This window comes from Alligator mississippiensis, chromosome 5 (assembly GCF_030867095.1).
Source record: "Alligator mississippiensis isolate rAllMis1 chromosome 5, rAllMis1, whole genome shotgun sequence".
Lineage (NCBI taxonomy): Eukaryota > Metazoa > Chordata > Crocodylia > Alligatoridae > Alligator > Alligator mississippiensis.
In genome coordinates, this window is record NC_081828.1 from 154,174,843 (window position 1) to 154,200,960 (window position 26,118).

The following is a 26,118-nucleotide window of genomic DNA, read 5'->3' on the forward strand; positions in this document are numbered from 1 at the left end:
TGATGGATACTATTTTCCTGTATCATAACAGGCCTCCTTCACTTTGCTTCACTTCTTTGCTACAAGGTTGAGAGGGCACGCAGGGAAGCCTGGCAGCTTTTCCTGGATGCCACCAAGGAATTACCTTCAACCTTCATCTTCACAGCCTCAGTCCCGTCTGCCCCCCTGGCAGCAGCCCCCAGGCAGGCGGCTAGGCTGGCTTCTAGTTCCCAAGCATCCTGGATTGACCGGAGGATGCGATTCTCCCTCTTCAGCTGGGGTCACCAGGTCAGGTCAGGGCAGTGGCAGGAGCTGCTGCTAGGGGCCCCAGCTACTGGCTTTGCTGGGCAGCACGGCTGGGGGCACTGCCCTCAAACAGTGCGGGGCTCTCAGCCAGCAGCGGGGCGTGCACCTTGCGCCTCTCCTTGAAGCGGCCCGAGCGTGACACATGCAGGTTCCTGCGGCTCCCACCACCACCACCGGGCTTGTCTGCTGCCTTGGGCTCGCTGCTGCACTGGGGCGGCTGCTGGTCCCGTGGATCCGGGCTGGATGGCGCCGGGGGCAGGCTGGGCAGTGGCGCCTGCTTGGCATTTTTCTTGCTGGTCAGTGCCTTCCACCAGGCCCCGGCAGAGGCACCCTGCACAGGGCTGCTGTCAGCCATGGCACACGGGCAGAGGGCTCTGCGGGGAGGGACCAGGCTACACCATGGGAGGTGCCAGCTCCAAAAGGCCCCCCTGGGCTGGGGGGGTGCCCATGGCAGTGCACTGGTAAATGCTGGCCTGAGCCCTGGGGGAGAAAAAAAGTCCATCATCATCATGGAGACAACTGGGTCCCAAAAAAGTCATCCTGTCTGGCTGGGGAGCTGCAATCTCTCTTCTTGACCCCCCGTGCAGTCCTGCCCCTGCCACAGCTGCCATCCAGCAGCAGCCCCTCCTCGCCTTCCTCCACCTCCACAAGCGGCTCGTTGCCCAGGGGCACAAACACCCGTCTGCCTCTGCAGATCCCTGGAGAGAGCCGCGGTTCTGGCCGGGCTGCCCAGGTGAGGAGGGCTCGAGGGGTGCTCACCCCCAGCTGTGGGTCTCAGCCCTGGGAGACCCCGCGAAGAACGGGGCCCCGCGCCAAGGAGCCGGGCAGGGGCGCGCGGGCGACTGCCCTGCCCGGGCCGTCGGGGCGGCTCCCCGGGCGCCAGGACACGCCGCGCCGGCAGGCGGGAGCCCTTCGGGGGGGCGTCGGGGCGCGGCCCACATGCACCTGCTACCTCCCCGCTCCCCGCCGCCAGGGGCCGGGCCGGGTGCTCACCTGCTGTCGAGGCGGAGGGCCCCGGCCAGCGGCGCTGCGGCGGAGCCGGCCCCAGGCGCGGGAGGCAGGTGCGTGCCGAGCCGCGGGGAGAAGCCGGCAAGTCCCGGCCCGCGGAGCTGTCCCGGCGCAGGTGGGCACTTTCGAACTCTCCCCGCCCCCCCGCGCCTTCCCATTGGTTGCCACCGAGCCCAACCCGGCCCAGGCGGCGCCTGATTGGCGGAGGCGCAGCGGGAGCTCGGCGGCCGCGGCAGCTCCCCCCGGCCGGGGCCGAGCAGAAGGGAAGGGGTTTGCCACCCATCAGCAGCAGGGACGGAGGGGAATTTCATCTCCAGCTATCTTATCATCTGGGCAACAAGGGCAGGCAGAGATTCTGGCTTCACAGCTCGGGGATTACGACTGATTCAGTGGGGCAAAGGTAGCACCTCACCCTTATCGCACGTTTACAGTGTAACCGAGTTATACAAAGCCGCAGCAGGTCCCCTCAAGCCCCACCCCGTGCTCTGTAGGGACCTAGGCAGGCTCCTCTCTGCTCAACGTGTAAGACCTTGAGCCTGCTATGAGCAGGGCCAGGCCACAGTTTTTTGGGGCCCCCAAAAATCAAATTTGTGGTTAATTGTGGTGTCAACTTGCTGAAATAAAATAGTCAGGACATGCACATGCATGCACATGGGCTGTGCCATGGGGGTCACAGGGTGAGGGCAGCATGTGCCTGGGTTTCCTCGCTGGGGCTGGGAGGGAGCAGAGCTAGGAACTCCTCTCCCACTCTGCCAGGAAGGGGCTCCCTGCCTGCATAGAGCCCTTTAAACGTGGCACAGGCGGCAGGGGCAAGCGGGGCATGGCCTCTTGGCTGCAGGGCCTCTGTGGCCACAGGTTCGGCAGGATAGAACGAGTCGGCCTTGCAACGAGAACCCATGCATGTGGGCCCTGAAGAGCTTCACTGATGGCCTAGTTGCAGGAGTGAGATCAAGACAAAGGCAGCTGAAAGGTCTGGGAAATAAGAAAGCACATACAAAGTATTAAATGCAAGAGCATGTCATTTTCAACAAGGTTTATCAACTATTTGATATGCCAAACCGTCACAAGGCCTATTGTCATTGGGAGACAGATTTCCTTCTAGATTTTGCAGCATCTTGGAGAAAGGATTTGAAGGTAGAAAGAGCCTTACGGATTAGTGCAGGTAAAGTATTTCAGAGACACATAATACAATACAGAGCTACAAACAATGGGTGCTGTGTTAGCAGGTAATTGCCACAACAGCTATAGATCCTGAGTCAGCATTTCACATGGATCGCATGTGGGCACAGTGCATGCGTTTCCACAAAGAATAATACTTTGTAGTTTTAAAGAAAAGTATAATTATCTCCATTGTTCACCAGCATTCTTTAAAAAAAATGATTGCGGTTAAAATGCTAAGAGTCAGATGACAAGGGCAATACAGTTATTAAAGCAGGCTGGGAATCAGCCGTCTGGGTTGCTGTATAACCATGGCCAAGTTGCTGAACTTTCTGTCATTGTATACTCATCAGAAAAGTGGAAATAACCTTTGCCTACATCTGTGGCTATGCTGAGAATCAGTTAATCAATGCTTGTCACCTGAGTTTTACTGCTGTTACTGTCATGCGTGGTTGAATTAGAGCCATGTGAATAGGCCACAAGGAAGTTCATAGGAAAGGAAAAGTTACTAGAACCCAGACTTGGCACCAAAAGAATCAGTAAAGTCCTATCATTCCAATTTTTGGGGTGACAAGACAAGGGACGGGCTTAGAAAATGAAATGTAGACTATGATCCTTTGGTAAAAATATTACATAGATCTCAGCCATAAAGTCTAATTAACCATTAGTTTCTCACTGACATGAGCAGTATCACCAGCTTCCTTGCTGTATTTTGATTAGTGTTTTCTGCTTCTGGCAGTTTTGCCAGAACTGTGTATAGTTCCAATGGGGCTCGTTAGGGCTTTGATTCCTCCAACACATATACACTGCTAAACTTTTCTGCTTTGAATAGATGCACTGATTTCAGTGGGATTACTTGTGATAATGAAGTTAAGCGTATGCACATGCTGAAGAACTGGAAAGCCTGGGTAGGAAAGGAGAGTGTGTTGAGGGGATTCAAGTGACATTTTCAGGGTTAAAAAGGGAAAGGTTTGGGTTTTTTTTGAAGAAATGTGCCATGTAGAACATCTGTCCTTTGCTACCTCCTTCCTTAGGCTGACCACATACTACCATGTCCCATACTGTGCTGGTCACATGGAGAAGCTTGTGATGGCCATTGGATGTTACCTTGCAGCCCCACTTTCCCTCTTAATAAGTCTACAAAGATTATTTTGTGTTTTATTAGGGCACAATATTTCCCTTCAGGAGGATCACACATTTAGGCCTTAATGAGTATGGATTACTGAGGGAAAAGGGCAAATGGCAGACTCTAAGCTTGCATACTTATTTCTTTATAAAATGCTTCTCATGATTTGCACAGAAGCTCATGCAAATGCACACACATGCACACACACAGAACTACGTCATATTAACTAATGTCAGCATAACTCTCCCAGAACGTAAACTACACACCTATGTAAGAGAAAAGATGGGCTTTGCATCGTTTCCTAACAGTCAGCAACTGTCACGTGTTTTAATATTTGTAGGACCAGGACTTCAGGCTCCATCAGACCTATGGAAAAAGAGAATTTCAGGATCAAGTGTCTTACATTGAGAATATACTATTCTTGGCCCCAAAACATTTAAATACAGGAACAGAAATGCAAGTAATTCTCCAAGATCCAACTCTTATGGTGGCGCATAGGAAAAGGGCATTTAGGAGACAAGGGGCATATCTACATATGCATATTAATACGCAGCAATAAACTCTGGTGCATATTGTGCCAGAGTTTTCTGCTCCAGCGTGCCACGTTTACATGTGCGCCTAAGACTGCAGCACATTGAGCCAGATCGGAGCAGCCCCAGCTGGCAGGAGGCTCTGATCTGGCTCAATGTGCTGTGAAGGGGCTGGCTGGAGCATGAGAGTGCTTCAGTGAGGGGCTAGTTGGCAGGCAGCCTGAGCACTGAAGCCCCTTGTGCCCCAGCAAGATGGGGCAGCGTCTACATGTGCATTGCCATGCAAGAAAAAAACTCTGCAACAGGGTAGTACTTTTATTTACAGGTACTAACCTGCTGTGGAGTTAATTAGTTTCCTGTGGCCTAATACAGCCACATATGTAGATGCCTAGATGTTTACTGTAGAGCTAATTAGGCAACTGCCTCATGTAGACATGCCCTTGGACTACAAACACCCTCAGATTTTTATTGGTGAAGCACTGTTGAAGGACACAGCCTTTCTGTTACAGGTTCACATAACCTGACCTATTACCACATTATATTATTATACATTACAAGTAATAGAGTTTTCCATAGAAAATATGATGTGCTAGTTCTATTCTTCTTTTGTGCTTATTATAGGCTTGCATGGGTTAAGATAAATTCAAACATCCCCATGTTGTTCATGTTTGGGGTTTTGATTCAAGTCTGTTTCTAAGAGATTTCTTACTCTTAAGAGCGTACAGTTGCTAGACTCAAAACAATTTACAGAAAAGGAACATGCTATCTGAAATTATTTATAATTATTTTTTTTGGAAGGAAACACTGCTGTGAAGATGCAGAAGGAGTTGAGGAAGGCAAATTGTATGTGTATGCAAGGTTGCACACAAAGATCATCAAAATCTCCATGTGAAAGTCACTAGTGAAAGTCAGTCATAAGATATTGTCTTACCCAAGATTGTTACAAAGGTTAGTGTTTACATAGAAACAACTTCTTTGGAAATAAAAGCTGAAGGTACTGCCATTACTCCCTCCTTTGAAAATGTTTGGCTGCTCTAGAGTGCAGCATATTCAGGGAAAACTTTTTTTTGCAAGCAAGCAGTCCGCATGTTACACTGCTTCTGCACACATTCCAGAGTTTATGTAATGGAAATAGGAAAGTAATCCGACCCTGATCCTTTTTAGTGTATGTCAGATCAATGATACACTGATCTAACTAGATTTTCTTGATACATAAATGGGTTTATTTCATCCCTTCTCTGTAGGAAAAGCAAAACACTAGCACAGTTTCATTGTTCAAAGGAGTATGAGGGACAGGCAGAATTCATGGAGGTTATGTGAACGGTCTTGTATCTCACTTGTGTAGTAGTGGAATGAACTCTGAAGGGGCTCCTCAGTATTTTGGTATGTCTCAGGAGGAAACGTGTGATCTACAAGCTACTGTATATGTCTATTCTCTCAGTGTGGACTTGGGGGATGCAACAATGGGTTGCCAGTCTTGGAGCCCAGAGGCTCTGTGGACTGGGAGTTGGTTTTTTTTTTGTAGCAGACTCCCTAGTTATGAAGGCTGCATGCAATGTTAAGGATGTGGCTTAGAGGAGCCAGACCTGGCCAGATACTGTGGTAATGGAAACCATATAAATAACTTAATGCATATACACAAAATATTGTCATGTATTTGGCTCATATTGAACATACTGCCTGTCCTCGTTAGTTTTTGCCATTTTCATACAAATTGCATCAAGTTCCTTAGCAACTCAGCACATACAGTTGTGGTGTCACCCCAACCCCACCCAGTCATCTGGGGAAGGTGTAACAAACTTTAACTGTCACTCTCACACTGAGAGAACAAAGAATTTTTAAAGAAAGATTTTTTGGTCATCTTTCTCATAACCACCATGTCATGGGGACGCTTACCTGTTTAGCAGTGCCTCAGCGTCCACTCTGGTCCTTAATGTTCCTCTGCTGATGGGTGGAACAATCCTTAACCTTGTGGGATAAAACCCAAAGCCAAAACAAACATTTGTGGACTCTAATCAGGTGTTCTCTAGCCCTCTTCAGGTCAGTCTTCCTTTTAAAATGGATTCAGCAGTTTCCCAATTATAACTTTGATTTTATTGTCCAAACTAGCTGGTACCTGTCTGGCTGTTGAACTGCGAAGACCTGGGGTCTTGGCTTGGATTAAAACTATAGCTGCAGTGGGGATTAAGAGTGATTAGGACCTCTTTCTTCCATCTCAGTGGCAATGTGGAGTGGGTGCATGGGGGTGCATGTGCACCCCCTGATAGGCTGCGCTCTCCACTTAGGTGATGAGCAGCGGGGGAGGAGTGGGGGTGGCAGGAGCACTGGTATGCCCCCTGCAGACGCCGGCTGGGGAGTGGGAGCACTGGATGTAGCACCACGGCCACTTCCGGGAGTGCCATGGCTGCTTCCTGCTTGGTGAATTTTGCCATGGGGGACCTCCCCACCCCCCATTGGTGAGTTTTGCAAGGGGGGACCCCCCCAGTTGGTGAGATTGGCTGTGGGGGACCCCCCTCCACATTGCTGACTGGTTGCTGGGGGGGCATGTGCCCACCGTAAGGGGGCACCAGTCATCCATGCTCCATCTTCTGGGAGACCCAAGCCTGGCTCCTAAATTGTCTCCACAGCTTAGACTGTGCTAGCTTGAATAACAGAAGCAGGAAGCAGATCCACATTAGCACTATGCTCTGTCCCTGGATAATATACCTTGCTTTTCAGCAGAACTAATTGAGAAGTGGTTGGAGTCCCCACTGGGGTCATGTGTCTTGAGATAAACCCATGTGCTCAAATTGTATTTTCGACTGTATGAGGAAGGAAAAAGAGAGAAAATCTAGTCCTACTGGGGACTTAATCCATCCTTTTTCAATGTGGAGCAATGTGCCCAATTCTACACCTTGAACCCAACTGCACTGGTACAGAACCGGAGTTCAAAACTAGGCTTTGTATCTTCTGTAATGTCTTTCTTTTACAACCACCTCTTCAAGTCTCCACTCTCTGAAACAGCCACCAGATGAACTTTATAAGCCTGAGGACTAAAGACTAAATTTCAACATCTTCTACTAAACCCATACAATTTACAAACTGATAAGACACGCCCAAAGAACACAGGGAAGGAAAGTGCAATTTTTTTTGCTAATTTATCTGAGTCTAAGTTACCTTAATATTGCAGGGAGTCACATTACTGCTGCCCCTGTCTGCTGCCTTTCAGGAATCCAGTGGTTGAGCTGTGGGGCCTGCATGAGGAATAGCAGCTGTCATGCGAATGGAAGTCACAAATGTCTGAATGGCAGAAATAAGGAGACAATGTGTCAAGAGCCACTAATACTGCCAGAGCATGTATGGGGAACCAGGAAAAGTTCAGGCAAAATAACCTTTTCCCAACAGACTTTTGTGAAAGCGGAGTTCTCACCTGTGCCTAGGGATCCTTGAGATGAGATGGTCCAACAGGGATCTAGGAGGAGCCACACAAGAACCTCCTGGGACATCTTGCAAACTACACTGCTCTTTAGCAGGGACCAAGAAGCTGTATTTGCCATACACTACTGTATTTACCATATTATGTGAAAGGAAGGCAAGAAACTTGGTACAATTCAGATGGACCTAGATCTATGTGGACTCAAGCACGTCACTGCTGTCTGTATATGCCTTGCTCTTTGCTTTGCCAAATATTGTTTCACAGACATTTTGCTTGCATTAAAAAAAATCAGAATTGGGAATGTAAGAACAAAGAGACTGGAGTGGAGTCTTGTATTCTATAGGTGGGAGCTATCTTTCAATCAGCTGAGACAGAAACCAGCCATCAATTCCAGATTTGCATTTTGGCACTCCCTTCTCCCTCTGCTCCAGTTCTTTTCTTTTTCAAGTAATGTTATCACATAAATTAGAGACCTTCTTCATTCAGGGCTAATTTTCATTGATACTTCTGAAGGTACTATCTTCTTCTACATGTAGCTGGCACTCAGGAAACAAGGTATGTCAAAGGTACTGTCTTACTGCATATGAAGACTAGGGGAACAAGAACAGGACAGGCCTTTGTTCACCTTTATGCCAACTCAGGAATGTCACCAAGAATAGTTTTTTCCAGAAAAAACAAACAAACAAACTACAGTGACTAACTGAAAAGAACTGAAGTTAAATCATATACACATATTTACATAAAAGCATGTGGAAAAGGTTGGCTTGAAAATGGTATTTAAAGGTCTGTTTTTTGGGAATTGGCTTATAGGTACAGATATTTACATTATAAGGGCTCAAGATGGGCAGCAGGGTCTAATTGATTTGTAAGAGCCTGGGTTTCACATACACAGTTCCATATAGCCCTGGAAGCAGACAGCCTGTCTAGCACGACAAGGCCAATGGATGGATACAGCCTGAGAATTGAGGGGGCGTGTACCAGGTTGTCTAACACAAGGACACAAAGCCTGGGAACCAAGGAAGTATGTATCATACTGTCCCATAACATGAGATGTGATACCAGCAACAAGGCCTCAGAGCAGGAGAGGGGCTGAGTCCTAGGTTTGGGGGAACAGACCAAATTAGGAGAAGGCCTAAAACGCTATGTGGACGTGTGACCCCAGAGAGACAACCATCCAGAGATAGCCATGAATGAAGAGTCATCAGGAGGGAAGGAGAATACAAAAGCAGAGACTTGAGATTAACAAAGGGTCCCTGGGTCCCTCCTTCTCTTCTTTGCATCCCTCCCCATTCTTTCTCCTTCTCCTCCCTGAGAGGGGTCCCCATTCCCATACCATTCCCTGGGAAGGGTCCTCGAGGCCACCATGGCCTGAGGGCATACCAGCAGACCATCTCAGACAGCCCCCTGGAAGGGGGCTGTGGGCCTTGGCATCCCACCTCCAGAATGCTGACATGCAATGCTGACATCTGGAACCTAAGAGACAACCTCAGAGTGAAGCCTGTGTCCTGGCCAGATGTACTTTGACTTTGATGACAGCCCTAGGATTTGACAGATATATAGAATTATTTGTATTGCTTTTTTGTTGTTGTTATTACTGTGTATCAGTACATTTGCCTATTATTGAATGGAAAGGTAGTGGTCAGTCTGAGGGTTGTGCTTGCTTGGAACAAAGGTTGGGTCCTAAATCCAGTGCCAACAGAAAACTGATTTGGTGATTCCACTACTTGGAAGGTACATTCTGTCTATAGGTGATTAGATTGATGTCTTGGGTTTTGCTTACTTGAACTTCTAAGCAGTGAAGTCTGGGGATACAGCTCAATAAAGAAGTGTATATTTAAGTTTATACCATGGTGGAGTAGCATAAGCATCTCACTAATAATATGAAACTGCTGATCGTCAGTAGCACTATTTCAAAGTTTTACAAATAGTCAACTTTTTAGCAATATCTGGAAAGCTAGTAGCATCAGAAGGGCTGATAAATATTGATTTTCTTCTGGCAGGTTGCCATATGGTCAAAATGACAAGACACAAGAACTCTTAACACATTTAATGGAATTTTCCTTCCATTTACACTATTATAAATTACAAAGCATGTTTCACTTCACAAAATAAAACCATTTCCAGATCGTTTTTATGACAGTATTAAGTAGTACATAACCTACAACAAATAATTCTGTACATTTTAAGAGGCTCTATAGTAGGATCAGCAAATTGGAATTATTTAGCATTTGCACTGCAATCTGGGTTTACTATCTAGCCCTTGGTTATTTCTCTAGAGGACAACAAAATTTACAGTTTTCCCATCCTGCCCCTCCTTCATTATTATAGTTACACACATTTTTCAATTTCAATAGAAACATGTGCTCCCTGAAATAATTCAGAAAACCATATCACTGAGTTACCAAACATGTGACTCATACAATCATGAAGAGAGATTATTATAGTTTTTCACAATGAAAATTCAGTTTGGTAGTAAAGTATACTGCCTTGCTATGCTTGTAGAAAAATTTCATGCTGAGAAACAAGTTAATATTAAGAATAAATTGCAGTTAGACTATGAGCTCTGTAGGTCAATGTTTGTGAAAGGAGAAAAATAAAATATTTTTCAATGATTAGATTTACCAGCTCCAATGCTTTGTACATGTTCTTGTTTTTAAAAACAAACCATCAAGAAACACATTCAAGAGAAATACCTACATTTTCAGCATTTACTGTACGCTTATAAATACAGAAACATGACAAAAACATAACCTGATTCTTACAAAAAATTTTAATTAACAAAAAAGTGCTAATTTTTCAACAAGGCCAGAAAATATCCAGTGTCCCAGCCTCACTTAATTTACACATTACTGTATTTAAAGAAAGATCTGGCATGTGAAACTGATACTATCACCAGGACTTTTGAAAACTTCAATATCACATTTTGGAAGAAAAAATATGATAATATGGAAAGATACTGAATGGCTACAAGAGTATAATACAATCTTAGAAAGCTAGTATCTAAAATGTAAAAGAAAATTCCAAAGAAATTTAGAATACACGTAGGAAGTTTCCTTAAAAGCATTTGCAATAAAAGAGGTATGTCAGGATAATATGGTACTAATGGAAGATGTTTTCAATGTGTCATAGAAAAAAGGGAGGAAAAATATATGGAAAATAATCAATGCACTGCATTGAAATAGTTTGCTAAAATAAAATGCCATTCTTTCTGCTAACTGAAGTTAAATATCTTTATAATATAGCTTCTGTTTCATGACTGACATATATAATTATTCCTTATGGAGAAGGGAAATGTATAGCTGTATACAAGTAACACTGATTAAGTACCTTTCTGCTTCTCTAGCCATATTAAAATACATTTTGCATTCATTAATAAGTTAATGATAAACTCGTTTGCAACTTCTCAAAACACATATACATATGAAGCAAGGCAAAAGACACAAGGTAAGAGGATTCTTTTCTGACCTTTTTCTTTCTAAAAAAGAGGCATATGTCTATGAGACATAAGCTTTATTAAACATTTTGGCGTTCATCTGCAATACTGCAGAAACTGAGGTGAGACCCAGTAACTTTTCCTTCTAAAAAAAACAAAACTGTAAAGAAATTGGTTTTCATTTAAATGGATTATTTCAAAGCTACGGCTATGAAGTTACTTCTCTTTTTGTCTAAAACAAGACATCTTCATTTTCTATTAAAATTTGCACAATTAGCTTCTGGTACCGCATGTCATTCAGTGTGGCGAGGGTACTGTCCTCTGGGGGTCTCATTAAAGTAGGTCCAAACACTATTCCCAGATTTTCAGCATTCATAAAATTCTCCTTTTCATGCAAGGTAACCCTGAGAGAGGAGAAATGAAGTAAGAATCATTTCTTTTATCAGAAAAAAATATATAGTATCTTAATTTTAGAGAATTATTTCACTTCAAGCATTGATAGACAAAGACATTTTTGTATTAAAAGTTCTGGTTACACTTTAAAACAGTGATGTAACCCCACTGTAGTTACATGGCATGTATGATTAAGTTACCATAGAGTTATGCTTTTGGATACCTTTAAAGGCCACTCATACACATACGTGGAAGGTTCACTATATAACTAGCAGTAATTACAGTGTAGTAGAACAGACTGTACTTGCTGTGTCTGGATATTGAAAAAAAAAGTGTAAGAAATAACATTCAGTCATGTGGTTAATCCTCCAGTTATAAAGAACTAGTGGTTATTACTTTATCCAAAAGAACAATCACAAGTTAAGTACAATGTAAGGAAGGGTTATCTACCTTACAGGTATCGTGACTCAAAGGTTTTGTAATCAGCACATGCAGTAGCGTAACCAGGGGTGGCTGAGAAGGGCACCTGCCCTAAGAGCCAAGTTAGGAGGGGCACTGGAATCGCTCCGCATCCCCAAGGAGTCTCTGCCCCAGCAACAAGAGTGGCCCCATGACAGAATCTCCAAAACAGTCCCCAGCTGCTGCTGCTGCTGCTTTAAGAGCAATAACCAGCAGTTGACAGCAACAGGTCAGTGGGGAATGTTTAGGAGTTCCCAGGGTAAGCCTGGTGCCTGCCCAGCTCTTGGAACCTTTTGCACTACCTCGACACTCTCAGAACCTGCATGAACACCTGTTGCTCTCCTGCAGAGTTTGCCCAGGGCACCAACTCTTCTTATTATGCCTCTGAGTACATGTATGCAAGACAGAACTTCTTTGAACAGCAGTGTCCATCAGGACTATATCTGTGACCCCCTATGTTCCCATATGAGGACACTAATGTCATTATGGTTGGAGAGAGAGAGTTTCTCATAGTTCACTGGTATTCTTAGTTGAAAAAACAGGTAAATACTGTATTCTAAATTTGTTGCAGTCTCCTGTTGGGGTCTGTCTCTGGTCAGCCAATCATCCAGGTACAGACAGACATGGATCCTCTGCCTCCTTAAATGCACTGGAGGGAGGGGCAGCGAATAGCAAGTCGGGGGCGCTAGGGGGAAGCCAGGCAGACCCTGCTGTACCTTCAGTCTCTTCTGAAGCTCCAGCTAGGGCCAGATCTGTTCTCTGGAGCAGACAGCACAGCCAAACCCGGCCCAGGGCTCCAAAGCATATGGGATGCTGGGGACTCTGGTTTAACTTAAACTAGGAAGGGGTCTGGGACAGACATTGCATAAACTGGTTTGACCGAAATCAGTTAAGTCTGATACTACATTCAACCAGGTTTATCTTAAACCAGTTTCAGCCATTTTGAAACTGGTTTATATGCACTGAACTTATGTTATGTTACAGGTTTAAAGCAGTTTCTGATCACTTAAACTTGTTTATGTGTAATCTCTCTCCCCAGCCAGAGAGTCCAGTTCCCTCAGCCTCTCCTCAGAAGTCATGTGCCCTAGGCCCCTAACTATTTTTATTGCCCTCTGCTGGACACTTTCCAATTTGTCCACATCCTTTCTGTAGTGGGGAGCCCAAAACCGGGCACAGTACTCCAGATATGGTCTTACCAGTGCTGCATAGAGGGGAAGAATCACTTCCCTCGATCAGCTGGCAACAGTCCTATTAATACAGCCCAGTATGCTGTTAGCTTTCTTTGCAACAAGGGCACACTGTTGGCTCATATTCAACTTATTGTCCACTATAACCCCCCGTTCTTTTCTGCAGAACTGCTGCTTAGCCAGTCAGTCCCCAGCCTGTACCAGTACATGAGATTGTTCTGTTCTAAGTGCAGGATTTTGCACTTGTCCTTATTGAACATTTTCCTTAATGATCTCTCTTATATTTCCCATGCGGTCACATGGGATAATGGAATCAGATTTGGCTAGTAAGTCCTGGCAATCAATAAATCACAGCTGTTGAGAAGCAGGGGAATATGACTTTCTTACAAATAAATTGAGTAAAATACCCCCAACAATAAGGATCCTGAATGATTCCACCAACTTTTTTCTCATTCTGCCAGCACATCTTAGGACCCTGGCTTCAAGCAAGGGTAGAAATACTTGGGCAAGAGTAGAAGTACCCTTCATGTTATATGGAACCTTTTCTCTACCAGATTCACAGTAGGTTTTATCATGGTCAATGTCTGCTCTAAGTAGGGGTCTACTTAAACCATGGTTTTGCAGATTTCACAGTTTCTACAAAATCCATAGTCAAAGTCCATAGTATCAACAACAAAACAACAACAACAAAAACCTTAATAAAAATAAAATGCTGGCTTTCTAGTGGGAGCCAGAGGTCTTAATTGCTGCTGCAGCCCATGCTTGCAGCCTGCCCAACTGGCGGGGCAGCACAAAGGACAGCAAAAAAGATGACTGCCATCTCTTCATCCTTCCTTCCCCCTAGAGCCTCTCAAATCAGCACTCAGGGGTGGGGCTGTACAAAGGGCAGACAACAGTTAAGATGGCAAATTGCCGACTGTTCCATGTGTTCAGCAATTCATCCCTCCTTTCCCCCAGGATTCCAATGCCAATCAGTGTTGAGGGGTGGGGCTGCCGAAGTACATCTGCAAGATGTCCCTAGTATTTGCTCTTTATGCCATGATTAACCCACAAAAATTGGTAAGTCTACTAAGATTTATGTAGACCTCTAGCTATAAGGTATTAGCTGGGTAAGAAGTCCATCAATCACAGAAAAAATAGTCGAGATTGAATCAAAAGCTAACAAGATACCAAATAATTTGTGGGATTTCTCTGTCATTGTTATCTCTTTTTTCAGAGTCTCTGCAGTTTACATAAGAAGAATGGACTTGAAGTTGTCAGGTGCTAATACTGATGTTGTTGAGGATACCAATTTATGACAAAGTGAATACAAGAGAAGGCTTTGGTAATGATATGAGGCCCTGCTGTTGCTCTGTTCTTGGATCTGGTTCCTCCAGATACTCCAGCAACAGACACTAATGGGGAGAGTGACCTCTTCTCTTTCTTGAGTGTGTAAAGATCAGCTGCTTGACACATAAGATGGTGCACTCTAGTGAAACCTTGGTGATATATGATCTGGATACCACAGGTTTCCTGGGTGTTAGTGCAAGTGCTGGTAAACCAGTGATGGCTACGTTTAATAAAGGGAGTAGAACCTTTCCATGGTGACTGACTTCATGACAGCCTGTTTTCTTATTGAAGGTAGGGAGGATGTACACTCCAGAAGTGAAGAGGACTAGTTCTAGCTCCACATGTAGAGAAGAAGAATACTGTAGTTTGTCTCCAAGTACTTTTTGTAGCTTCTATTGAGAGTAGTGGGTACTTTGGCACTGAAGACTGTTTCAGTTCACTGCGTTGGTGTCAATGCAAAGGGTGAATTGTCAAACTGGATCTTGGTTCAAAAGGATATTCTCCTTATCCTAAGCAGTCTCTGGGCCCTAAGTGGATGTATCTCAGGAAGTTTTGTGTTCTTATCAGAAGAACACCATGCTACTTCTGGAGTTTCTATCTCTGCATTCAGAGTAGTCCCCCTAAATTCTGTACTTTGACACTGGAAGTATTAGAGCTTATTTCAGTGTTGTTGATGTCAAGTCTGTTTCAGTGCTGGGGTATCACTGGCTAGTCCTTCCCCAGAGCCTTCTCATTTCTACCACTCTTCAGTGCAACTTATTTGCAAGCTGGCACTATAGATGATGCTGACTTGTCCACAAGCAGGATCTTAGAGCTAGTGTACTCAGGGTCCAAACAAATGTTACCTTACATTGCTGAAAAAAATGGAGTTTCATTTTCACATCTCATGACTTACATATCCAAGTGAAGTCATGCTGAATGTTTGCTCAGTATGTGCAACTCACCTGGACAGAGTAGGCATGTCAGATTCAATTTTTAAGTGACTGGTCCATTATAAGATCCAGAGGGCTTGAAGCCCACAGGTTTAGAGTTGGTTAAGGAGCCCACAGCACAGCAAGTTCTACACGTGTAAAGTTCAGCAATTTGTATTTTATCTAAACAGGTTGAAATGATCATGGTGGTAAAAAAATTAAAGGTTATCAGGAGAGTTCTAAAACTATTTAGAAGATTTACCAGAAAGTTTAGCCAAAGCTAGTGGGCTGGACACTTACCACATTCCCTAATACAGCCAGAAGCAGTAAGAAGAAACCAAGGGAGAGTTGCAGCTACTCCATTCTTTATATTCTCACACAGGGGCACAAGGTGAAACAGGCTGCATGCATAGGCCTGGTGGACATTGTTTCTCAGATAAATTCTGGACTTGCATGCATGAGGCATATGTGTAGCTACAGCAAGTTCCTTCTTTTTTGAAGAACTGACATTTTACTACCTCTGAAATTAATCACTGTACTATAAAGTGTAACCAAATCATTTATTGCGCCTAACTTAGAAAAAGCATTGGGCTTTGTTTTTTTGTAATGGAATGCATTGCTTTTTTTCTGGGAATTCTAGTTACATATTAGAAATAACAATAGGTGTTTAATGAGCTGAAACAATATATCACCCATAAAGGCATGACAGTATTATAAACTGACATTTTATCAACCATGTAAAAAACACACTCTTTTTGCATTTGTACCAAAAGCAGCTGTTTTTCCCATAAATTCAATGGCAAAAGTAATTTAAATGAAAGAAAGGAGGAATCCTGAATAAAGATACATGGATTGATACTCTCCTAGATGCACACAATCTGATATGGGCATCCACAGAACATGGGAAAATTGTTGGCAACATGATAAACTAAGTTCTTTGTTAGAATACTTTAGAAAAATGTGGGTTGGTCTAATAAAAGATATCAAATTCACCCAGGGAACTTTGTTTGCCACTTATTTGGCATTTCAACTTAGACCAGAAAAGTTCTAGACCACACAACAATCAGAATGAGCATTTTCAGTTGCCATACAGATATATTTAAATATAATATTATGGCAAATCCTTCCATCATTCCTTGTCTACATCTCCCACTTGCTATATTGGGAGTTGAATATGCATAGTTTAAAGAGGAGCATGAGCATTCAGATCTCATTGCCTATCCAACCTTCAACTAAAATAAGTACTTCTACTTTACTGCAAAAGCATGACTCTGCCATTTGAGGGCAAGATTCTCTCATGTGCCGAATGCAGCCCAGTGAAGGTGAATAAGCTTTCAGGAAATTGTTTATGGTCCCTGATTTTCTAATTTTGCCAGCCTAGTGTATCAAGTCAGATTTAGGTTTACCTGACATTGGTATCCAAAGGGCTAAACACTTGTTACTAACTGGTATTAACTGAAGTGAAATCTGACGTGTCCCTCTCCCAGCACAGTACTGCTGTCGAGATGGAGTACAGTTAGCATAGGAGCCAGCTGAGATGGTGCGTTGTCTGAGAAATATCCCTGCCAAAAGAATTCTGCTGTGGCCAGATTCCTGAGTGCCCCAGGAATAAAAAGGATGTACCTGGATCAAAGAATCTGACCCTTTGGTGTTTGCAAAGTTTCAACAGGGCTATCTATGCCCTAGGAGGGTGCCGAGAAAGCACAATTCTTTGTTTGCTTTTTAGGAAGATAGAAGTGTGCATGGACATCTGGCATATTATTATGTCCCAATGCACTGTGTGCTAGTTGGTGCATCTGTAGGAAAGTGGACCCATAACTTCCCATTCCCCCTTGTGTCTGCTGCAGAGCTGTGGAGAGGCCAATGATACATATGGTTTCTGTCTTGTAGCATATCTATGTAACTGCACAGGGTGGGGCTTCCTTTTGGAGGAGAGTGAACATAGAGAAGGCATGACTATAAAATGGTTAATAGTATAACAACTAATTTGACTGAATTTTACGATGGGTTTCTACATTGTAAAAAGCTATCAATCACATTCTATTTCCTCTGAGTAAAAGTAGGACTGACTAGGAGTAAAAGTCACCAGAAAGAACAATGACATTTGATTAAATAAATCTGGGGCCTAAATTGTTTTAGTTTGGTTCAGTTGAATTAAAAGGCTCAGTTTTCATGGCTGATAATGTTTTCTTTTATCTTTCTTTAATGAAGACACTTTTCAAAAGTTTATATATGAAATGGAAGAAAAGGAGCTCTACTGTGTCTAAGATGATAAGAGTTTCCTGGCATTAATACAGCATACAGTATGCCAGGCTTAATACAGCACTTTCTACCACAGAAATAATGAAGCATAACCAGGGGAGCATAACATAATTCAGTACTCTATTTGCAGTTTCTTTCTTACTGAAAGATGATACCAGTGCAGAGGGTGTGATCCTATGATCTTTATACAAACAAAAGGCTTGCTGACTTCAATGCATGTTTTGTGTGTATAAGAATTATAGGCTGGACTTAGAACTCTGTGTTTCTCATGTAACAGTGTGTACAGTTCACAACAGACACCCATTTTTTATTCTAATTCCCTCTTTTTGTCATGCATAGCTTCCAGAAAAATTCTTCAGAACAGAAATGTGCCTGTTTCACTTCAAATACTATTATTATTATTATTAGGAAAATGGGAGGAAGTTCAGCATTTGCAAATTACTAGTATTTGAGAGAGAAATATTAGTCAGATTTCTTTTTTTTGGCACACCTGTAGTTTGTAGCAGCTGAAGCAGGCCCTTCTCGCTGGTGCACAGCTAATCTTTCATCAACAAGAAAAGGGGGTTGCCAAGGAAAAAAAACATAATTAAATTCTAAGCTAACAAAAAACTTTGCTGCTGAGAATACAAGTGAATCATGGAGGAAGACCCTGGTGCCTGCATAATTCCGCTAAAGCCAATGGCATTCTCTTTGGGTCCATCAAAGTATATATGCTTATAGGATGGGTGCCCATCTATCTAATTTCTGCAGATCCAAAGGGAGCATCTCCCACTACATGCCAAGGCATGGGGAAAAATTACCCCAATGCAATTACAAAAAAACAGATTGAAACTCTCTTGTCTTCGGTGGAATGAGAATCCTACTGAAGATGTAAAGAGCAAAATACTTTTCATTCAATACCTGAGATGCATGGGGCGTGTGACACACCACGTCGCAAACTGGGGGAGATGAGTGCAAGGCATGGCTGGAGACCCCCATGCCAGAGGGAGGAATCTACATGCTACTGCCACTCCCCCTGCCTCAGCCTGGCTCTCTGCACAGGCTTGCAGCTGATCTCATGATCAGCTTTGGGGCTCTTCCCATGCATGTATTAGCCAAGACATGTTCCTTCTTCCAGGGCCTGCTCCCAGACACTGGGAAATGCAGTGAGGGAAAATGGGAGAGCAGAGGGCAGACACTGAAAAGGAAAACCTATGTGCCACTGCCAGAGTCCATGGCCCAGCCTGCTATGCAGTACATCCACAGCCAGCAGCTATAGTGGAGCAGATGTGGCTCTGGGGTTCTCCTTGCACCTGGACTAGCTGGGGACAGCAGTAGAAGCAGAGGGGTGTCTGCACTGCCGTACCTCCTCCAGATCTGCTCCTGTTCAGACGCTGAAGCACTAATGAATCATTTACTGATTTGAAGTCTTTTTTTTTAATTATTTATTTTAATAACATGAGACCTGGTTCAACTATGAGTTCCAACAAATTTAAAAAAATAAGAGAAATAACCAATGTAACAAGTCAGACATTCCACTATGATAATACTGAACAGTCTTATTCCCCTTTTTTACTTTCTATTTTTAAACTGACTAGGTTCTATGGAAATTTTACCAGTAGAAAGAAACATGGCTCATCTAATATGCTTCCTGAGTGAAGGACTGCTTTAAAATTTCAAATTTAATTTGAGGGTGGCAAGATATATGGTGGTTTTTGGATCCATGGTAAAATGTTCAGAAGCACCCAAAGGCAAGACTTTCCAAGGTATATACATGTGTAAAGGTGCAGATAGGTACTATATTTAGCGGGTTCCAAAAGTACCTAACCTAGAAATCAATGGCACTCACCCTATTCAAGTGCTTTTGAAGATGTTCATAGGTACCTATTTGTACTTTATATGTCTAAATATCTTTGAAAATCTGAAAGAAGACACTTGAAAATGGGACATAAGCACTTCTGAAACATGTCTTTAACTTTAGTTCCTTAGAATGAGAATTTAGAAAATAAAGTAATATAGAGTGACTATAATAAAAAGTAGCTAAATTGTATTTTTAAAACACCTAGGGAATCTATACACATGCAGCGAGGCTGCTCTGACACACTGTAATTACAGCACATCAGAGCAGACTCAATTAATTGATTCATCAAGTCTGCTTGACCGCACGCCAGTAGACTTCAACATCACGTGCATTAGTGTCCCCATGCTGAAAAATGGCGGCAGGGGCACTTAAAGTTCATTTGATGTGCTTTAGTTAAAGCACCCCACCATTTTTTCAGTGTGGGGGACACTGATACACATGATACTCTCTCAGAGAGAGCCACTCTAAGTAAAGCACCCCCCCACCACTCCCAGAGCATGTGTATAAACACCTCTAATTAGCATTGTTTACTGTTAGTATTACATTATATTTAGAGACTGATTGAGATCAGGACCTCACTGTGCTTTGCACTATAGGAACATGTAATAAGAAAGAGTCCTGACTTCAAAAGGGCTCACAGTTTAAATAAGGCAAGGAGGGAACACAGAGGCATAGTGTGATAATGTGAGTTGTCCAAAATCCCAGTGTTTCTATTATTTTTAGATATCTGAGAGATTACCTACCCCGCAGAGATGTTACAAAATTGACTTGAAGTTCTGAAATTTGCTAATGGAAGGCTCTATACTGCATAAGTGCAAAATATGAATTTTGCTCATTTATTCTTATTTGTAGCAGTGCAATTTTAGCAATTGAGCTGTGATGGAGACTTTCTCAATACTTTATATGACATCTCGTTTTCAAAGAAAGAAGAGGTAAACTGTTCAAGGATTATTTTCCATGCAGATTAACTTACTTTTTGAGATGAATCATTAGATATCTAAGTGTCTCATAGTGTGCAGCTGGAAGTAACATCAACACTTCATGGATTGCTTCTAGCCGTTCATCAGGATTAGAGATTTCTATGAAACACAAAGCAGGATTAATATAACTATAGTTTTACACATGTAAATATGCAATACAGCTAGAATACTGCTATGGAATCATTTACAGGAAAAATAATATACTCTAGTTCTTAAATGTGCTTGTAAGAATACATTTTAAATGTACAAATTAAGATGATAACAGCTATGTTTGCATCCTTGGAAAAGTAGTCTTAATCTGTAAAGTGATCAGCAACTCAGACTTTGTGTAATTTCAGGTTATTTTCATGCCTGCCTGCAGCACCTGAGCTACCTTTTACAGTGTTTTTAATATTCTGCCTGGAGGGATTTTTGTCTCGGGTTTTATGTGGTACTACCTGTCAAGGAAAATGGAATCCTGCTTCCAGAGGCAGTGTTCAAATACACAAAACTATACTGAAAATTCAGTAGTGGGGTTAAAACGAAATAACACTGAAAAAAGAATGCGACTCCTGATCATGTTCAAATTTTTAGAGAACAGTGACATGAGGATTGTTATATAGGTAACATAGTAGCTGGCAACATCAGAATATCTGATCGCAAGCTATATATTCTGTAAGAAAATAGTGGCATCATAAATCAGGGGCAAAGTCAACATTATATCTGCTACATGATTTGTCAGCAAAACTTTGGAGTGTATAGAGATTAGACCTTAGAAGACTACAAAACCTTATGCACTGCTTAAAAGGACTGATAGGATGACATGACAAAAAGACCTTATAAATAATGGGCTCAGATGAAATAAATAACCACTCTGAAGAATTCCCCTGTCAAAAGAGAAACAGGGGAATGCAAGTAAGAGATGCATGAGATTGCTTGTGGACAGCCATCTGAAGAAAAGTGGAAGGGGAGGGGAAACTGTGCTGGTTTAGGACATTTTGCTTATTTATTATGCATGCATGTTTGTCTCAAGTATAGTACTAAATGAATAAGGGCACGTTTATTAAAAGAATGCATATTTCTGATTACATATCTTAAATTGCTTTATTCTTTAAACACTTCCAGAATTGAACTGCACACTAATTTAGGTTCAGGGTGATTCTGTTTTGGCAAGTTTTTCTAACTAAGTATTTTTGTGTGTGATACTGCTCCATGAAAGAAGGCATATAGGCAAATCCCACTTCTTCATCCAGTGGCTTTTGTTTGGAACCAGTACTATCTTACTATCTACCATTCAGCAGGAACAGAGATCTTCAGAGCTCCCACAAAAATGTGCACCACTGCTTACTATAAAGCCTGGCTCTGCAGTTGCTCACTGCATGCTGCCTCACAGTGGCTGATGGGTCATGGTCTGATAGATTTACTAACCATGACCCATCAGCCACTGTGAGGCAGACTAACCATTCCAGTCTTATGGACGTATGGGAATAAGCACTGTGGCAGCTACTCCATCCCTATGTATACACAAACAGCTAAAGAATAGCTGTAATGCTACTCTGTAGCTGGTAGATTACATAAGGGATTCTTCTCTCCCTGTCTCTAGGGATTTCACTAGTGCTGAGCCCAGTTACAGGAGATGTTGTTGGAGGCTTTTTGCCCCTCAGTGCAGAATTGTATATTTTAGGACATCTGTGCAAACACCATTCATTAGAACAAACAACAGCTCAGCCCCTCAGCTTTGACTTAAGAGAAGTTAGGCTGTTTTATACTAGCCAGTTATTTTTAATAGTTGTAGGGTATGGCTCTGGATCACCAGTAATATAAGCATGTCATTTAAAGGATGCATATGGTAAAAGAGTAATGAACAAAAAAATGTGTGTTTCCACTTCTTTGGAAAGGCTTGAGTTATTTCACACACAACTTTTTTAGGAGAAAATGTAATTAAAGAATGATGTGAGTTATTACACAGTTCTTACTTGATGCCTCTATAAACTTCGAGTAGGTATCATAGGTGATTACAGGAATCGGCAAATCTCTGAAATACAGCTTCAGTGCTCCAGCAATAATGTTTATGTCTGGATATATACTGGCAGAGATATCAGCCTTGTCACCATCTGGAAGAGAACCATTGTTAAAACAGAATAATTTTTACTTTAGCAAAGGTAGGCCTTTAAAAAACAGATTAAGATTTAGGCCTTCCAACCTGACCAAAAGTTTAAACCCCCCCCCCGAACACTTTTGGAACATTTTAATAAGAACATACTGCCAACTCTCCAGTGTATTAATGAGAAGCAAGTCTTTCCAGCTTTTAGAAGGTGTTGATTGTTCACATCTTCAGTATAAGCTAGTGAATATATTAACAATAACTGCAATGCATCAACACATTTATATGTTCAGTACTGACTGAAAGACCCCAAGAAATATTTTTTATTGGATTTAGCCTATTTAAATATTGAAAATAAAATAGTACTTCATTTTTATGTAGCTCTTTAAATTCACAGATCTTAAGATACTTGGTAACTGTTGCAAGAATCATTTTGCATGCGGAAAAACTGAGGCCCAAAAGTGATATGCCCAAGGTCACCAAACAGACTAATAGCAGAATTCAGAACAGAACTTGCTTCTCCAAATTTCTGTGCTAGTGTTTCATCAACTTGGCCACAGTTTTAAGCAAATCACAAAAGCCTCTTTTTTTCTTAGAAATTCTATAACATCTCTCTCTTTCTTTTAAATTGAACAATTTCTTAACATCTAATATCTGAATTTAAGTATTCCTGTTCTGACAGTTTCTCTTAAATGACTAAATGATGCATGTAACCCAAATGACAAAAAAAATTACATATTTCAACAGAAAGAAATCCAAATTCCTTTTCAGAGAATTTTAATAATTTTGCTTAAAATCTGCAATTATTGCAAGTAATTATAACACACTCAAATGTTTGAAAGAAGTCAAAACAAGAAATTGTCAGCATACTTGAATTAAAATTGGTTTTCAAATTCAAATGACTATTTGCAGAAAATTTTCCACTGTGTACTCTAATTCTTGTTTGTTCTCAAGGCTACCATTTCTGCTGTGCCTATATCAGAGGTTAGCAACCTATAGTCCACAGGCTAGACCTGGCCTGTGGAGCCATTGAATCTGGTCCATTCGTCTGGTGCTTCAGCAGCAGGGGGCTCTGTCTGCCTCGCAGTGCAGCTGGGTAATGGGGAGGTTCATCTGTGCTGTGCCACAGCCAGGCAGCAGGGAGAAGCAGTAGTTGGGACAGGTAGGCAAGTGTGTCCTAGTGCCACTTCTCCTTCAACCTGAACATTGCTGACCACTGGCTACATAAATCTCATCTCCTTCCCACCTATTAAAGAGGATGAGATTGGGACTAGCTCATGGGCTTCAAGTAGCACTTTTCCTTTTCAGGCCACATCCTTGTCACATTAATTGACACCTTAATTGACACATCTTTGTCACATTCATTAACACTATTTGTGTGTGTGCAACTTCCCCCCTGTAACCTTCATGTCCACATTTTTCCAGTCTAAAAATTATTAGATAACTCTAACTCTTTCCCCTACACCCACAAGTGACAGGCTCACCCTTTATTTGCACCAGCCTCAATGAATGTATGGCATACTCAGTCTTAAGAAAGGAAAATCACATTGGTTGGGGTGCTGGCTAGCATCTTGAGAGGACTGACCTAATTCCTGGCTCCACAACAAGCTTCATATGTGGCCTGGAACAAGTCTCTTATTCTCTTTATTATCAACTACAAATCTGTAAACTGATGATGATCTCACTTTCCTACTTCACAAGGGTGTTGTGAACTTAAATAATTAAAATAGTGGAATGCTGGATCCTATGGTAATGGGAAGCATGTAGCCACTTCGGTAGATAAGTGCTTGAGGCATGATTTCTAAGGTGGGGACAACAAAGGCTTCTTGAAGGGTAATATACTGCTGAAAAGGTTTCAATTTATATTTTCACTGCAGGACAAAACTATTCATGTTGATTCTTAAGGTCCTGTACAAACCTATGGCATTAATCTCAAAGGGATACTCATTAAGATTAATAGGAGCAACATGTATGCTCATCAAGAGGAAATTATATGCTAAAGACTTGAAAACAAGCAGCCTTTTTAATACATCTATCAGCACTAGTTGAATACAGTATCAATGCTCCTCAGAGAATGTTTACTCTGCCCCAATCTTTTGTTTATCTGCACTACTAGGCATGGTAGCTTTACATTATAAAGCACTGTTTTGGACAGCTCTATTTAATTGCTGTACACTGAGCACTAAAAATGGTACATTGAAAAATAGATGCTTTCAAGATGACAGCAGCTGCATCAAAATAGATAGGCAAAGCAGAATGTTGCTTCAATTATCCAGGTCACTAGTACACTAAATGGAAGTGTTATTTATTTAGCACTTTTTAGAGAGTAGTATAGCAAACATCCTTAAAGTGGCACTTCAGCTATAGTAAATGCCACACAAGCAGCATTTTACTCATCTCTTTGCTTAAAGCTCACTGAAGGAAAACATATTAATCCACAAATCACAAAGCCGTTGCCAAAGGCTGCAGCACTTCAAAAACAAGTGTATGTCTATTGAAAATACAACCAGAGAAGATTTTGAACATATAAAGGCATAACACTAAAAATAGATATTTTAGTGGTCATTTTAAAGCCAGTATGGCAGACTACATTTATTTTCTCTTTTCTCAGGTTCACTAGATTTCTATTTTTATTAATTTTTTAAAGTTAAAAAGCACCCCAAAGCACCAAGGATGAAGCTTGAAGTCATCACAAACAAAGTCAAGGGCCCAAATAAAAACCAGAAAAGCTTTTTCTCTATTACATTAGAGTAATATAGAAAAGTCCCCTTGTAAAATAAATTGAATTTCTATAGTTGTCCATACTTTGTAACAAAATAAAATGGCATACAGCATAGCTAGCATGTATACACAGCAGTTGTCTGATGTCAATATGAAAAGCTTTTGTTAAGTATTTTGTAAACATTCAATTAGGCTTTTTAGAATAACACAACTTACATTTTCCTACTCTTTCTTCCACCCAACAATTCTTTCCTTGTTCCTTGACCCTCCCACTTCTCTTTGTTATGCTATGTCTAAGAGTGGCCACGTCTCTTCAAGTCAAGGGCTATGTCTTTTCTATGCTGTACAAAGGGCCTAATACACTTTAGGTACAATACAAATAATAATGTATTGGGAAAGGAATTGGAATCGATATTGTTTTCTGGCTATGCGCATTCAATATTGAATTATTAATATTACTGAATACAATATTAACTTCTACCAAGACATTTTTTCCCATGATGTCCATTTCTTATTGGGCCAAATCCAATGGCAGTGACTTTTGGACAAGCTAAGGATTTCAGGATTTGTCCCTTTCTGATTTTTATCAGATCTGTAATTTGCCAGGGTTTTAGAAGCACCATTGATATCATACTAATAAAAGTTTTAGAAGGTACAAAGTACATAACAGCATAACAATTTAGAAATAAAAGATATCAACCAATAAGATAAACAACAGCAAATAATAAAAGGACAGAGTACATTTACTACAATGGCAACTCTGTAGATAAATGACACAATGACTGTTTTCTATGCTATCAGAATGCAGCAGATCAACAACAGCACAGAGAGCAACTGTTGCTCTATAGCACCAACATTCATCCGGTTAAATAAATCCACATTATTCCTTTCATTCTCATTAAGAAATCAGTAAAATAGAACATTGTCACAGCCCCAGTGAGCCTAATTCTTATATACACTATGGCCATTTACATCATTTTGGCAGTGAAAAGGGATCT

General features: G+C 41.9%; 1 protein-coding gene and 1 long non-coding RNA gene across 3 annotated transcripts in view; one reads left to right on the forward strand and one right to left on the reverse strand.

Annotated features, from left to right (window-relative positions):
• Positions 1-1,500: 1,500 nt before the first annotated feature.
• LOC109285802 (uncharacterized) overlaps positions 1,501-26,118 on the forward strand; it is a 36,050-nt gene continuing 11,432 nt past the window's right edge. The window contains exon 1 of the long non-coding RNA XR_002093657.2: positions 1,501-1,693. This is a non-coding gene — a long non-coding RNA (uncharacterized LOC109285802). The remainder of the gene's footprint in view (positions 1,694-26,118) is intronic.
• Positions 9,555-26,118, reverse strand: part of CHN2 (chimerin 2) — a 237,945-nt gene continuing 221,381 nt past the window's right edge. For both annotated transcript variants that reach the window (XM_059728884.1, XM_006265246.4), the window contains 3 exons: positions 22,272-22,409; positions 20,310-20,415; positions 9,555-11,359 (listed from right to left, as the gene is read on the reverse strand). In XM_059728884.1, the coding sequence (XP_059584867.1) occupies positions 11,188-11,359; positions 20,310-20,415; positions 22,272-22,409 (416 nt within the window). In that variant the 3' untranslated portion in view covers positions 9,555-11,187. The remainder of the gene's footprint in view (positions 11,360-20,309; positions 20,416-22,271; positions 22,410-26,118) is intronic.